The sequence below is a fragment of the Mustelus asterias genome, chromosome 20 (assembly GCF_964213995.1).
Source record: "Mustelus asterias chromosome 20, sMusAst1.hap1.1, whole genome shotgun sequence".
NCBI lineage: Eukaryota > Metazoa > Chordata > Chondrichthyes > Carcharhiniformes > Triakidae > Mustelus > Mustelus asterias.
This window is the reverse complement of record NC_135820.1, coordinates 58,794,049-58,811,505: the sequence shown is the minus strand read 5'-3', so window position 1 is coordinate 58,811,505 and position 17,457 is coordinate 58,794,049. Positions and strand designations below refer to the sequence as shown.

The 17,457-nt window shown below is 38.5% G+C and overlaps 1 protein-coding gene across 1 annotated transcript in view; it reads left to right on the top strand.

Moving 5' to 3' along the window:
• Window positions 1-17,457, top strand: part of LOC144508568 (nucleolar protein 4-like) — a 276,236-nt gene that overhangs the window by 29,551 nt on the left and 229,228 nt on the right. Inside the window, exon 2 of the mRNA XM_078236640.1 lies at window positions 10,178-10,333. Within this exon, the coding sequence (XP_078092766.1) occupies window positions 10,178-10,333 (156 nt within the window). The remainder of the gene's footprint in view (window positions 1-10,177; window positions 10,334-17,457) is intronic.

The following is a 17,457-nucleotide window of genomic DNA, read 5'->3' as shown; positions in this document are numbered from 1 at the left end:
ATCACAAGCATACACCTCCTCACCCAACAGCCAGTTTGTTTGCATTTATTTATGGTGATTCAAGTGAATTATCAGTTAATACCAACCACTTGCATACAATTAATATACAATTAAATAAAAAATAGAGTCAGAGAGGTTTACCGCATGGAAACAGGCCCTTCGGCCCAACTTGTCCATGCCGCCCTTCAGAATCAAAAAGGTCCATATTCTCTAAAAAAGCACAACATTGAGAGATTCCTTTCCATTAAGATCTCGAACAATTTTTTTGAACGTGAATTTCATTTTGTGAAACAGTCAGAATGTTGCTGACCTGCATCCATGCATTTCACTTTCAGAATACCTTTTCTCTACAGCAGTTATTTCAAGCCAGCACGGTCAATCGTTAGCCTTTTCTCAATAACATTTTGTCGAGTGTATATTATCCCACAATGAATGATTAAATTAAATTACATTAAATTGATATATTATCTTCAGTAGGCTTATTGCACACAATCTCACATAAAATACTTGATAAGTAGAATCCCATGTCCAATGCCTTCACAAGAGCCAGCGTTTCAGCAGCCAAAATACTTTTAACAACTTATTTTTTCTTAGCTTCTGAAGCTAAAGGATAACATTTCCCATTTTCACCCGTCAGAAATATTATGAAACCAGCGGCACTCAAATATTCATCAAGAAGATTAACATCTGAGGCATTGCTAAAAATAACGGATTCATTTTAGTTTGGTGACTTAAGGATGAAAACCTGAATATGCTTTTCTCCAAGTTTATTTTGTAATGTTTTATTTGCCTGTAAAACATTGTTGAATTTAGGTTGTTTCATCATAGTACTCAGTTCCAACACATCAAAACTAGCATCTGATTTAGTCTGAGTTCTCAACCATTTCAACTGACCAATCAAGCTTTGTAATTGCTCTCTCTTGTTAGATAAGACATCACCTTTCTTTTTCTTTTCTTAAAGAATATTTTTATTGGAAGTTTTCCAAAATATCACCATTCTGTGAGGATCTTGTACGATTAACCAGTTTCGAAGTACTGCTTTCTAAGAAGGAGTAGGACGGTTGATCTAAAGTTATTCCAGACCTATGCTGCTTAATATTGAAACCAATATATTTAACAAGCCACTCCTCATCTTAAATTCAGTTTGAACCTTATAAATAACACAATTCTTATAAAATCATCAACATGCATCATGAAGATGCCTGAAGGTTTTCCTTTCACACTAATAAAACATTGTTGTATCTGTGTTTAGGTGAACACATCCGCTTTTTGGGCAAAACAGATCTCACCGACAAATACAACACACTGGCAGCTTCATTCAGGTTTTAAAAGCATCTCCCTGTGGAAATGCAGCTTTTATGATGATTGATCTACACTTCCAAAAGGGCTAAAAAGATTTCCAAGATTATTTTTCCAGCTATAGGAAAGTCAACATTAACATCTGAGTCACCCAGTTACTCAGTTACTCTTTAAAATCCCCACAACTAGCCTCATTTTAGACTTATAAATCCCATTTTCAAGATTATTTTACTGTACAAATCCACCTGTTTGACAAAGTTGGTTCCCCTTATCTGGAACTTAATAATCTCCAAACTCTCTCAAACGATCTAATTCCTTTCACTTTCCCCTCTCTAATAAGCCTCAATTTATAGGCAGTTGCCAAAATTTCATTCTCATGAGGATTATGTTTTTTGGTTGTGTTCTGCAATTGTTTTGGGGCCTTTATTTCATTATGCAATCTATTCAAGTTACAGCTTCTACTTATGATTTTATGTATGTCAGGACTGCTACTGCGAGATCGTATTATTGGAGACTCTTTCTTCAATGTGAGGTCTTTTTCTGACGTAAGAGTCAATTCAGACTGACTATACTTGCACTGTGATTTTTTTACTCTCCTTTAACTCCATTCTGCCAATCCATGGACCTCACTCCTTGGCCATCTTGTTCAATCAATATTTAAACTTGCCAGTAGCTTTTTCTGCATTTCCCACATTTGTTGTATCCCAACTTTCACTAGACCCTTGCGGAATATATATATATTCCACCATAGGCAATTGGCCTTGAGATGTGATAGCTCTTGTTGTGTGTGTCTTAACCATTCACTTCATCATTCTCTAGCCCTTGATTTACCATATTCTGTTCCTTGGAATCTTCTTCACCAAACACATGAGCACCTAAGGTATAGGATAACTTGTTTATTTCTATAGGAATCCAAGATTTTGTAATTAATTTCAGTTGACCATGCGGAGTGAACTATAACAGTTTGACTGCTTGTTTGATAAGTGCTGTCTTACTTTTGCAACCAATTACCTTACCAGGGCCTTTCCATTCTCTATGACTCTCCATTTTGAACTACACCACGTCTCCTAAATTAACCACTGCCTAGCATGGCCTTATATGATGCCTTAGTGCTCTCTGAATCTTCTCTGAAACCTCAGTCTTGACGAAAGCCAGTCTCTCTGCATGCAAAGTGTTCAAATATGCAGAAAAACAGAGAACAAATTGCAGTACTTCCTAGAGCACAACACAGAAGGCAATTTGGGATTTTGTTCATAGACTAATTGACAGGGACAATATCCTCCAAATACCTGGAGTAATATTTTTACATGAACTATCTACGTCAGGTTGGTTGATTAGCTAAAATTTCATGCAGCATTTCCTCGATCACCACAAGCCAAAACTTCCTGCAATATTTTCTTGATTACCACATGATTCCTTTCACAGAGTCCATTTATGATTTTCCTCTTTTCATATATCTCTCTCCACACATCATTGACAAATTCCCCTTCATTCTCCATCAGAAACATCCAATGCCTATAGATTTCTCCATGATTTTGTCTATAATAATGTCAATATGACATGAAATCCAAATTTGTATGTATCAAAACTTTATTCATGTTGCTATTTTTAAAACTGGAGTTTCTGCTGAACCTAAAAAAGATGGCTGCTAAAAGTCATGACAGTTTTGGAAGCTACCAACAGGAGTTAAAAGAACAAAGCATCCTCATCAGCATTGTGGAATCACAGAACCAATTGCAAGGATATTACAATCGCAAAACCAGGGAACTGGCAGATCAAAACTTGTTGTGCCTGCAGTAGAGCTGTTAACAGATTGTCCAGGTCCATTTCACAGGGGAACCATTGAGGGGACAATGGACATCATTTACATCTTGATAAGCTTACCCCAGTAGTGGAGTCAGAGAATCTGCCTGGACAATGGCTTCCCAACACAAGAACCTCAATATGGATGGTAACTCTTTCAAAAGCCAATGGCTGGAACCTTATCTGTCCTGAAATCAAAGCCAGTTCCAGACACCGGATTAACATTGCTTTTGAAATCAATGTGGAGACAGGAAGTCACATGACTCGACTTACCACTTTGAAATCTCTATACTCATTTGAGATCTGAGAATGATCAGACCTCAGTCTGCTGTTTAACATCCAACCAGTGAACACCAAGAAGCACAACATCAGGCTGAACAACAGCCTGCTCAAAGCTTGCCTCTACTGGAAGACTTCCTGCCATTGACTACAGAACTGACCCAGTCTCTGTGCATTGACTTTATCTTATGGTATCAGCATCAATTGTAAAGAGAACTCAGCAACTCTGGTCTTCAGCCAGCTGAACTGGAGCTCCGATGTGAAAAGACTCCTCACTGAACTCTGACTCTGGACTCTGATAATCACATGAATTAATATTTGTTCCTGTGGTTCCTTTGCTATCCATAATTGTAAAAACTTATTTTATCTATCCTCCCCTATGTATGTGTATGTGTAGTAGAGTGACATTTTGCAAACACTCCTCTCTCAAGTTTTAATATTAATGAATTACCCTTCTGAGTTAATCATAACACATGTTTGCTGTGAGTTATTAGTAAATTGGAAAACACAAACTGAGGGTTTGGGAAAACATAACACAGCCTACTTTAACAATAATTCAAAACCACATTCTGTTCATGGACAGTTAGTGAGAGGAAGGAAATTCAATTTGCCTTTCTCTCATTCCGTAAGAGGATTTGGGACCTCATGGCCAGAATAGAGCCGTAACAAGTGATCCAAAAGTTGACTAAACTAGAAAATCTGACTGAAAAATTGACGATAGTCCAAATCTAAGAAATGAGCGAAATCTAAAATAAAAGCGGGATAACATTTCAATCTGTTTCACATATTGTTGAAGTGCAAATGCTCTCAGGACTGCACAGTTAAATGAGTCTGCAACTAACATATTCATCACAGAATTAAAACTCTGGATGACAAGTACATTATTTCTCATCCTCTTCCTCAGAAGTCTCTTTGTTGTGTATATGTTTAGACCCCTGCCTCTGTTTTAGGTAGTTCATCACATAATGGTACTTCAAATCACACCTGAAACACCTATTAACTGTCCCTTGGATATTCCTTAGATTCATTCATCTCTTCTTGCTGTCCCAATTCTGTCTTCTGCCGTAATCGCCAGATCTACTAAACGTGTTTTAATTCTCATTCTTTAATTTTTCCATTGCATTGGCACCCAAGTCCAGTGTCTGAACAATTCCCAAATCTGGCAAACATTGAATCCTCAGTTCCCATTGAATCCAATGTCCCATTTGTTCCAGAAAAGAAATGACTGCTTCCCCAAGGGCTTTTTAAAGGCAGGAGACATTTGATCTTACAGGGCCTCCCGCTCCCAGAACTGAACACCAATTAGAACCAGTTGCCTGTCCCATCTGAATGTCCTTAGCACAATCCAGCATTTTAAATGCTAGTGCTGATCCCGGGATCCCCAAATTGAATTTTGTCAATCTTTCATATAATCTGTTCAAGTTCATGATATATTCGTCCATGAAATGACCAGATGTCAAATCACAATCTGAACATGTCTCACAGGGCCTTAACAGATCTTCTTTCTTGTAAATGTCATTCAATAACTCCAATAGAAGGTCCAAACTTTCCTGATGATTGGCATCCTGCTCACAAAAATACTTTATTTCTGATCAGAAGTGACAATTCCAAGGCCATACATTGTTTTCTCTTTGGCAGGGACATAACCTGGATTCACCTATCCATTTAATTCTTCTACTGGCCATATGATTCAGACTCTGAGATAACCAGCAGTTATCATATTCAGCAATTTGCATTGCTTTCTGCTATTTTCCATAGCGGCTACTGGCATTGTAATTTTCTGGTTGATTTTTTAAAAATCTTTCAATTCATCTTTTAGGCAACCATGGTGTAGTCCAGAAAGCTAGTTGATGAAGGACACGACTAGAGCAAAAATTCCCCAACTGCCACTGTGGGATTTGAACTCAACTTTTCCATGTTATTAATTCAAGTCTTTGATCTACAAGTCCAATAACAAAACACTTATGTTACCATACTTATAATACTTTTGCAAATTACTATTTGAGTCTGCTTCCACCACATTTGCACTCCAGATCATAACAACTCGCTGCATTTGTCTCCAGGTTCTGCACAATTACCACAAATCTGTCCTAAAGTTGGCAACTTCTTGCCAGTGAAAAAGGTTTCTTCCAACATGCAGTATTAAAACCCTCATAATTTAACAAGATGGTGGCATAGTGGGAATCACTAATAATTGAGATGCTCTGGGAACATACAGCAGCCGGTGGAATTTAAATTCAATTTGTTAATTGAAAGCTAGTCTCAGTAAAGGTGCCATGAAATTATCACTGATTGTTGTAAAAACCCATCTGGTTCAAAAATTTCCTTTAGGGGAGAGAATCTGCAGTCCTTACCTGGTTTGGTTTACATGTGACTTCAAACCAACCGCAATGTGGTTGACTCTTAACTGCCCTCTGCAATGACCGAGCAAGCCACTCAGTTCAAGAAAAATTAGGGTTGGGTAACAAATACTGCCCCTGTCACATTCAATGAAAATATTTTTTAGAAATTGAGGGAGTGCTCAGATGAGCTGTTAAACTGAGGCTCCATCTACCTTCTCAGCAAAGATCCCATGACATTATTTCAAAGAAAAACAGGGGTGTAAACCAGTGTTCTGCCAATAACCCTCAATCAACACCGCAAAAACAGATTATTTGGTCATTACTTAATTGCTGTTTGTGAGAGTTTGCTGTGTGCATGTTGGCTGCAGCATTTCCTAAATTACAACACTGAATACACTTCAAAAAATACTTAATTGGTTGTAAAGCATTTAGGGACGTCTTGAGGTCCTGAAAGGTGCTGTGGAAATGCAGGCCATTTTAAAAGTAATTTTGAAGCAAAATGTCTCCATGAATATGAAAATGCCCCAGCTAATTGGAGATGAATATATTAATATAATTGCATTGATTAAAACTTGGTTCCTGCTGGGCAACCACTTGTCTCCCAACAAATTCTTCCATCTAGCTTAACGTTCTGTTACTTCCTCCTCACCATTTCCAAACTGATTGTGTTTCTGCCTCGTTCCCTACCAGTTTTCCAATCTTTCAAATTAGAATTCTTGTTCCCATCTTTAAATTCTTCCATGTCCTGTTGCTTCTCCTTACTTCTGTAACCTCTTCTAGGCCTACAAATCTTCCCCCAAATTATCTAGTCCTCTGTTGCACCCTTCTCCTCCACTGATGGTAGTTTTTCAGTCTTATTGGTCCCACTCACTGAAATTCTTTCTGCAACATGTTCTGCCTCACCATCTCTAGTCTTTCCTTCGTCATGTCTTCAACTAAGCTTTTGGTCACTTCTCCTAGTCTCTCTTTTGATATTTTTGTGATATATCTAAGAACTTTTCCATATTAAACAGTCACTGCTTTATATATAAGCATGGGTTACAACTGAAAGAGTGCCTTCACTCATGCAGTGTTCCCATCGTACTGTACTGAAGTGTCAGTTTAGATCAGGTGCTGAAGTCAAGTAGTGGTATTTGTTATTATCCTAGCAAAAAAAAATGAGAAGGCACATTATTATGTAAATGGAGAGAGACTAAAGAAAGCTGGAGAACAGGGACTTAGGGATCCTTGTTCATGAAACCAACAAAGCTAGCATAAGGTGCAGAAGTTAATAGGGTAGGCAAATTGGAATGCTGCTTTTATTTTAAGGGGATGAAGTATAAAAGTAGAGTTGTTGCTGCAACTGTGCAAGGTACTAGTGAGGCCACATTTAGAATACTGTGTACAGTTTGGCTCCCTTATTTAAGGAAAGATATATTTTCATTGGAGACAGTACAGAGGAGGTTTACTAGGATTATCTCAGGTATGGAGGGGCTGCCATATGAGGAAAGATTAAATAAGTTTGGTCTGTACTCTTGGTGTTTAGAAGAATGACAGCTGATATGACTGAAACAGGGTAAATGTTGGGAGGATGTTTTTCACTCATGGGAGAATGTAGGACCAGAAGGCATAGTCACAGAATAAGGGGGTGCTTATTTAAGATGGATTTGAGGAAAAATATTTTCTCCCAAAGGATGGTGAATCTTTGGAATTCTTCACCTCAGGAAGATGTGGAGGCTAAGTCCTTGAACATTTTCAAGGCTGAGATCGATAGGTTTTTAATCAGTAGGGGAATTAAGGGTTACAGAGATAAGGCAGGAAAGTGGGCGGCACGGTAGCACAGTGGTTAGCACTGCTGCTTCACAGCTCCAGGGTCCCGGGTTCGATTCCCGGCTCGGGTCACTGTCTGTGTGGAGTTTGCACATTCTCCTCGTGTCTGCGTGGGTTTCCTCCGGATGCTCCGGTTTCCTCCCACAGTCCAAAGATGTGCGGGTTAGGTTGATTGGCCAGGTTAAAAATTGCCCCTTAGAGTACTGTGATGCGTAGGTTAGTGGGATTAGCGGGTAAATATGTGGAGGTAGGGCCTGGGTGGGATTGTGGTCGGTGCAGACTCGATGGGCCGAATGGCCTCCTTCTGCACTGTAGGGTTTCTATGATTTCTATGATTAAGGCAGGAAAGTGGACATAGTGAGTGTTAGATCAGCCATGATCTTATTAAATGGTAGATCTTCATCTATATCTTTAAATCGGAAGCATCAAGACCATTGAAATTAGCCAGAAGACAGCCACGTCCCCAAACAAAAGACTGTATACTCTATTGAATTTTTGTATGTACTTCGATTTAGTCAATCTTTTCTTCCCCACTCTGTAATCTGCATTTGTGTGTGTGTGCACTTTGAGTGTGGGTATGTGTGTGTGCATGCCATGATGTGGAGATGCTGGCGTTGGACTGGGGTAAGCACAGTAAGAAGTCTCACAACACCAGGTTAAAGTCCAACAGGTTTATTTGATAGCACAAGCTTTCGGAGTCTCGCACCTCTTTAACCTGTGCTTGGCCCTCTCTCCACTCACATTATCTATACCTTTAAGACTTGATTACCTGTAAAGACTTGCATTCCAATCATTAGCTTGTAAATTGAGTTTGTGTCTGTATATGCCCTGTTTGTGAACACAACTCCTCATTCACCTGAAGAACCCGTGAGACTCCAAAAGCATGTGCATGCCCACAGGAAAGTCAGTGCCCATTCTTACATCAGTTTAAGTATAATAAACTAATCTCTTTGTTAAACCCAGGAAAACCTGTCCTATTGGTTCTGATCACAGGGTGTAAATAGTTACATACTCAGAATTGGCAGTATTAACAGAATTAGTAGCACTGCCATGTTGGTAAACAGATCCACTTGTACACAACAGGGCTCCATCAACATCAATGAGAAAGATGAACGACCAGTTAATATGTTTTGGTTGAGGGACAAACATTGACCCTATGGATAAGTTTTGCTCTTCTTTGAAAATGTGCTTTGGGATCCGAACTGATAGAGCAGGCCATGGTTAATCTTGACCAGAAGGTAACACCATCCAAAATGCAGCATTCTCTCGGTATTGCTCAGCGTCAGTCCAGATAGTTGGCAGCCATGGTTGGCACCCATGGCTCAATATGCATCTTTTATATCCTACATTAGAACAACGACTACACTTCAAAAATACTTCACTGGTTGTAAAGCGAATTTGGGTCCTGAAAGGCGCTGCATAAGTGCAGTTTTTCTTTTTCTTACTACCTATGGTATAGCAGGAAGGTATGTTCCCCTCAGATTCAACGGCAACTGATTTCTATCAGTCCAAGTATCAAGTACCCAGTCCAAGTACTCCGGTGATATTCTCGTGTAGCTGGCTCCAGAACATTTACGTTTGTAGCTAGAGAAATTATGGCTATTTGCAAGATAGTATTTCAAAAATCCAATGGATCACACTAATGTTTAATATATTACCACTTTGCTCGGTTAGGCTGTTTCAGACAATAATTAACTGAGGTTCAACACCCAGGCACGAAGCTCCTGGGGGCGGGGTATAAATTGAAGATGATTTTAAATGGAAAATAATGGCTGATATGATTAATGAGCCGTTTAATTCGCAATCCTGCTAATTCTCAACCTTGTCATCCAACCTCTTTCCGTATGGAAATTGCCTTTTAAATACATTCAGAACGGCTAAGAAGTTGTAAACTATTTTGAACCGATAACAAAATATCCACGTCAGCCCATATTAGCGTGAAAGTTTTCAAATGATTAAAATTAATAAAATATACACTCGTTTGTTTCCTGTTTGGTTTAACCTAATTTACTTCATGTATCGTATAAATATCACATGATAACCTTGAAATAATATTTACGGAACTGAGTTACATCTAAAATAATTAGGAGACAGCACGACCAAATCCAACGTTAAAGATGTGATTAACTGTTTTATGTATAAGCAACTTATATTTATATAGGGCATCAAATGTAATAAAGCGTCCCAAGGTTCTTTACGGGGCACTATAAAACAGAATTTGACTATTTATAAACTGTATAAAGCAAGAGATAATTTTCGCGGTTCCATGTGAAGTCAAATCTTTGCTATTTTAGGTGGAAAATTAAACCATTGGAGTTATGTGTTGTAAATCACGGGGCATTCTTGTGCCGAATGTCTGTACAGTGAGATGTGAGGTCATAGGGGGGATTAGAAGTCATGTTTTTGTTTTCAACTGAAATATAATATGTTGGAGGCTCAAGTTAGATTTCCAGTGGTCCCTGTGTAATCTTCCCTTTTTCGATTCCCGTCTCAGTCTTTCCAAAATCTGGGATGTGTAAGGTGTGTTTGCTTGCTTTGTGATAACTGATAACCTATCACTGCGTTGCTAGCTAGTTGAATGGCAACGATGCACTGATATTTCTGAAACGATTGCTGCTGATGAATGTTGTAATGTGCTTTCACAGACTGGAGATGGAGTCACAGCTAAGGAGAGCATCTCTCTGAAACGCGTGGCTGTGGTGGAAGATTTTTTCGACATCATTTATTCCATGCATGTGGAAACAGGAACCGAGACTGGGAAGACGGCGAAACATGCTGGACAGAAGCGGACTTACAAGGCGGTGAGTTAAATCTTCTGCACGAACTATTGTATTCAAATAAATATTCCCATACAATGTAGTCCTGGACCAAGTAACTTAAAATATAGTTTGCTACATTTTTAAATTAATCAAATGTACACAGAAGTTTCATAGTTATGTTACACTCCCAAGTAAATCTGTATCAATTTTGTTTCGATTGTAAAATTGATGGTTATAATAAATATTAGAATCGCACTATAACCATTAGTTATAAAACCAGTGCAAACATTTCGACAGCAATCTTATTCGAACTGTGTTCCTTGCCAATTAAGATTTCAGATGCACTGTCTTGAGTCAGGACTTGCCCACCTCGGAGACGGGGAGGGAAGTCATTGCTGCTTTAGCCCTGATTTATGTACTTTACTTTAAAATACACCAATCGGAATGACAGTTCCGAAAGTACTTCAGATTTCAACAAATGTAACTGAATTTCTTTATACAATACACACGCTCTACTCTCTTATTTATTCAGATTGTAGCATTCTAAGGGGAGTTACATACACAATACCTTCCCCTTAGTAACTTGAAGTTTAATTTTGATAGAGATTTTATCAAATCTAAGATTTACTTCCAGGCAGAAGAGAGAAAAAAGCAAATTACTGCAGATGCTGGAATCTGTAACCAAAAGAGAAAATGCTGGAAAATCTCAGCAGATCTGGCAGCATCTGTGAGGAGAGAAAAGAGCTGATGTTTTGAGTCCAGATGATCCCTTGAGTTTTTTTGAGAGAAGATTGTAATTGGAGACTCTTTGAAGAAAGAGGCGCCATGATGGCACAGTGGTCAGTGAGTTTGCACATTCTCCCCGTGTCTGGGTGCTCCAGTTTCCTCCCACAGTCCAAAGATGTGCGGGTTAGGTGAATTGGCCGTGCTAAATTGCCCCTTAGTGTCAGGGGGACGAGCTAGGGGTTATGGGGATAGGGCCGGGGTGGGATTGTGGTCAGTGCAAACTCGATGGGCCGAATGGCGTCCTTCTGCACTGTAGGATTCTATGAAATGTGGCAGGGGATATGATTTTCCACCATTGTTTTGTGAAATTGAGCCTAATGATCAATGGAAAAATACATCTGACATATGGACATTGGCTACATTATTACTGAAAAGAAAGCAAGGGTTGTATCTGGCACATTCACCTCCTGCCAGGAGCAAGATCCGCTGGAAAGTGTTCTCAGAACTAGATGCTCATGAATTGGACAATGAGGAAGGTTTGGACATTCTCTTGAAATTCATGGATAAAATTTAAATGAAAGGAGACTTACTGAATGTCTATGAGGCTTAGATGGACTTTGATAAATTTCAAAAAATGGATGATTCTTCCATGGCATAATGTGGTTTAATTTACCATATACAAGATGGCAGTGATTCCACTTGGAAATTCCTAAATCAATACTTGCCTTTGAATTATTGACCTGTGCTAGAATACCAAGAGTATGGATAGGCTCTTTGTTTTAAGTGAAGTTAGATTCAAAGAGATTGAAATCCTTTTGGATCAAACGTCTGTAGTCTTAAAAATATTTCTGGGAAAGCATTCATTCCCGGCCACTTTTATGGTGCAAATGGGCTCTTCAGCAGTTACACCAAAGATGGAGGATACAATGCTAGTTAGCAGTATTTTAGGACCATTCGAATATAGGGCCCAAAATTTTGTATGAAAGAAGAGTTACAAACAAAAGGTACGCGAACAGCGACCTTTTTGGGAACTATACTAGGCGGCAGGAATTGGGCAGTTATGGAAGGAGGATGAACCTCAAGAATAGCCAGTGCTTCATAAGTGATTCTAAGTATCATTATGTGTTGAACTGCCTAAAAATGAAAAACAGAATTTTTGAAACAACATATGACATGGAAGGTAAGGGGGACAATACTGCCCAATCAGAAGGAATCATTTAAAAAAATTCATCCATGGGATTAAGGCGTTGCTAGCCATTTCAGAGGGCATTTTTAAGAGTCACCCACCATCTATGGGTTTGAGTCAGACCGGGTAAGGATGACAGATTTCCTTCCCTAAAGGAATGTTTTACAACAATCAATGCTTTCATGGTCATCATTCGACTTTTTTTAATTCCAGATTTTTATTGATTTCAAATTTCACTATCTGCAGTGGTGGGATTCAAATCCAGTTCCCCAGACCATTACCCTGGGTCTCTGGATTATTAATCCAGTGACAATACCACTGTGCCACTGTCTCCCCTATTGGTGACCAGATGCATCAGTCTGGTAATGAGTATTCTAGTTGCAGATTCATTCAATTGCAAGTTCTAGACAGTGGGTTTACATCCCTGCTATGTGGAATGGACTAGCTAATCTGTTACATGGATTCTTTAAGTAATGAAGACCAAAGTAAAGTAAGAAAAAATGACAGTTCTACTTGTTTTTAGTTTTGGTAATGGTAACATATTGAAATAATGGAAGAAAATAGTAATTCTGTGTAAAATAGCAGGGGTAAATCACTTTATCAAGCACTAATATTATATTGAGTGAAATACATTTAGTTTTACCTATGTCTTCAATGAAAAAGGCCCAAATTAAGTTAGACATTGAGCGTGATAAAACTTTGGGAGATCTGTAGATTTGCAATTTACACAGTTGGGACATTATTGTATATCTTTAAAGCCCACCATCTCCAGACAGAATGTTAAAAAGATATTGAATGGCAGGTGGGGATAAGGATTTAAAGGGGAAATAGCAAATCATTACAAAATTACACCGACAATTTGCATATCCCTCTGACCATCAGTTGAAAATTCTATTAAAAGATGTAAGGATACTGGATAAGGAATACACTAGACTTGTCAAGGATATTAGTGAAAAATGTGATATTCGTAAACAGTACAGGAGAATGCTACCATGACCAGTAGTAAGCCTTCCATTGGTGAGAAATGTTAATGACTAAGTTTCTGTTATTACTGTTTTGGTACAAAATGATCCTTAGCTTTATTTGAACAGCATTTCAGTCGAACCATCCTTTAATTAAAATTGTTACTGGTTTAGTTAAAGTTCCCGGTTGGTTGAATAAAATAAGTTGTTAATTATTCACTTAAAGCCACCTTTAGGAAGGAGCACTGTGTACAGTTCTGGCCACCCTATCGTAGAAAGGACATTATTAAGCTAGAAAGAGTGCAGGAAAGATTTACTAGGATGCTACCGGGACTTGATGGTTTGAGTTATAAGGAGAGTCTGAATAGACTGGGAATTATTTTCTCTGGAGCATAGGAGGCTGAGGGGTGATCTTATAGAGGTCTATAAAATAATGGGGGGCATAGGTCAGCTAGATAGTCAACATATTTTCCCAAAGGTAGGGGAGTCTAAAACTAAAGGGCATAGGTTTAAGGTGAGAGGGGAGAGATACAAAAGGGTCCAGAGGGGCAATTTTTTCACACAGAGGGTGGTGAGTGTCTGGAACAAGCTGCCAGAGGTAGTAGTTGAGACGGGTACAATTTTGTCTTTTAAAAAGCGTTTAGACAGTTACGTGGGTAAGATGGGTATAGAGGGATATGGGCCAAAGGCAGGCAATTGGGACTTGCTTAGTGGTTTAAAAAAAAGGGCCGGCATGGACAAGTTGGGCCGAAGGGCCTGTTTCCATGTTGTAAACCTCTATGACTATGACTATGAAACCATAGCGATGAACCTCAAAGTATGGGATAAAGAAAAAATATCTTTTACATTTTGTAGACGTAGTGACTATATTTAGTCTGGCAATGAAAACTTAGAGTAAAAACAAAAAAGTAATGGAAAGATTGGTAGGGACGGGGCTGGGAGCACCAGCTAAATTCTCAATGGAGAATGGAGGAGAATTTACTTATGGTGAATGCAGGAGAAATGAAAATTTGAATATTGTGGCAATGCATGCAACAGCAGATAGTCATTTTAGCAATGGGATATGTGAGAGAAATCATGCCATGACTGATGAAATGTTCCAAAAAATGTTAGCAGACTAACTGAATTATAAACTGACAACTGCATTGGGCACTACTTGTTAAAAAGCACACTTCAGACAGTTGGGGGCTACAACCCATGTTAATTAGTATCATGGCAGAAATCTGACAATACCGTCAATAATCTTGACCTATCCCCCAGCTTTGGAGGGGGTCTGCCATTAGTTCCAGTTCTGCAGAATATTTGAATACCATGCATTAAGGCAGAGGTTTCAGAAAAAAATAGGACAGGTTAGAGGTATCGAATCAGGAATTAATTTTAAACCTGGGGACATGGCATATTACGAAAGAGAGAGAATGAAGAGGCCCAGGAAAAGTTATAGGCACTTTTGGTAACTAAACTGAGAGAGTACATTCCACATGGTTACACATTGACAGAACCTGAAACAATTATGGAAATTGAAGATTCGCCATGCACTTAGCTCATGTATATGCCGGACCTGTATGAACAACAGATTGTGACAGATAACGGGCTAACTGGGAATAGACCAAGGGATAGTGAAGATCAGGATAGGGCCATTTATCACAAAGTTCAACTGCCAAAAGTTGGAACTAGGCACATATGCCAGAAGGAACTAATGAGTAGAGAGAGTTTGGCATTTACACAGAGGTGCCAGACAAAGGACTGCCAATGTTGTCTCATAGATAGATATGTTCAGAGAAAGTACTCCCTGATGATACATGTAAAGCTAAGGTTAGGCCTGCAGCTCGGGAAATTGAAGAACAATGGGATGAGTAAACTTCCCAACAGTAGGAAAAGTAAGTTTGAAGATTTTTCTAGCATTGTCACCAATTAGTCATGGGAATGTAAATCAATTGACGTAAAGCAATATTTTTGCAAGGAGAACAATTTCAAAAAAAGCCTCCAAAAAAAGCTGGAATATAAAGGGGCAAATTATGGAGGTTGGACAAGTTTGCTTAGGGGCTAAAGGATACATTCAGAGTACGGTATTTTTCAGTTAGGTCTGCCCACTGAAAGCTGGTTGTTTACAGCTAAAAGCAAATCCAGTAATGTTTCATTAGAACTATAAAGGAAAATTGGCAGGCATTTTCTTAATACATGTAGATGATTTTCTGTGGGCTGGGAGATCTACAACATTTGAGAAATTTGTGATAGATAAAAATTATAAACAAATTCAAAATTGGAAGTCTGGCTCTGGAGCTTTTAAGTATATAGGCTTGGACATTAAGCAGACTAAGTTGAGAATAACCCGAACAATCTTACCAAGGATCAATAGGGTCTCGATAAATTCAGTTAGATCATCAGAAAAGGAAGACTCGATAACCAACAAAGAAGCAGATCAATTAAAAAGCTTAATTGGGCAATTAAACTGGTTATGCACACAAACTAGACCGGATCTGTGCTGTAATCTATTACAGTTGAGCACATGCTGAAATATGCTACTGTTGGGGAAGTGCTAAAAGCAAATAAGACATTGAAGAAATTAAACTCAGAATAATGTATGCTCAGATTTCCAGCTTTGGTGACCCAGAAAGGATGAAATTAGTCATTTTTAATGACATCTCACACACTAACCTTCCCGATGGTTATTCAAGTACAGCAGTATTCATTATATTTTTAGTGGGGATAAACGATAAATGTTGTCCATTAGCATGAAACTCAAATAGAGAGTAATTAAAAGCACCTCAGCTGCGGAGACACTTGCATTGATATAAGTGACAGAAATAACTATGTACTCATCAAGTATTTTAAAGGAACTCTATGAAAGGGACAACCAGGAAAGAATGTGTTCATAGAATGTTCCATAGATAACTGTTCGATCTGGGACAATGTCCATTCGACAAAGAGTATTATGGAAAAGAGGTTAAAGATTGATCTTGGAAGTATAAAAGAGACGTTGGAAAGGAAGGAGATTTAAAAAATAAAGTGAGTCGCCACAAGTCACCAGTTGCCAGATTGTTTCACAAAAAGAACTGCTTGTCCGAAGAAATTGTTGGATATCCTTGAAGAGGGATGCCTTGTGTTATAATGGAGTAGAACACAGACATTTTCATGTTGTAACTGTATTTTTTGTTGTTTTCAAGAAGGAGGGGAATTTGGAGTATGTGAAAGATTGATTGTGTAATAAGATAAAGTATTATTTTGTATCTTACGAATAATTTTTTGATGGCTTATCAATTTAATTGAATCTATTGGTATCTAATAGGCTCTGTTGATGGATGTTAAATACCTAGTAGTTCGAATTAATAAGGTGAACAGGTGTTGGGTACTGATTAATTAATTATACTCAAATGTGTACATAAAGAAGAGTCAGCCAGCACTGGGTGTCTGGTGTTAGGATGGATAAGTAAACTCTGTGGTGAGCAATAAACAGTCTCTACCAAAGCATCCTAGTCACAGTATCCTCTTCACAGCCAACCTTGGGATATCTCTGACGTATGTTTTAATAGTTTTTTCCCAAAAATATCAGAGGATGAATGCAGGCTATTCATACTGAGCACCCATTTTGATTTTCATCAGATAGTGTGGCTCTAAATTACTATTTTCAGTATAAACTGAGCATGATGCCATACCAACGCCCCCATCCATCCCTCCATTACTGATTTTACATGCAGTATTTGCAATTGGTTATGCAAATCAAGACTTGGCTAATGTCACACATGATACATTAGCCTAGACGTGCTGAACACTGATCCATCAAAGCAACCAGGGAGTGCATCATCAATTGTGTCTGAATTTTCACTGATCCCACAATGCAAACATTTCAGTTAACATATACCTGCACAACCACTAGTCATGCATCATAGAAATAAATATTTACATTTATATAGATCCTTTCATGACCACAGGATGCCACAAAACATCTTACAGCCAATGAAATACTTCACTGCCGTTTGCACAACAAAAACACCAATGTGTATAATGACCAAATAATCTGTTTCTGTCATTTTGATTGAGAATAAAATATTGACCAAAATGCCAGAGAAAACTCTCCTACTCTTCTTAAAAATGAGGGCAGCGGAATTTTTAATTATACTTCGGGGCCACATGTGGCCTCCTTTTAATGTGTCATCTGTGTTAGCCTTGATTTTTGTGCTCCCAAGTCCTGGCCTGGAACTTGAACACACATCTTCTTTTGTAGTGAATGTGCTGCCAATCGAGCTATATCTGACATTCTCTTTAAATGCCTCCAACATGTAAGGTACTACCCA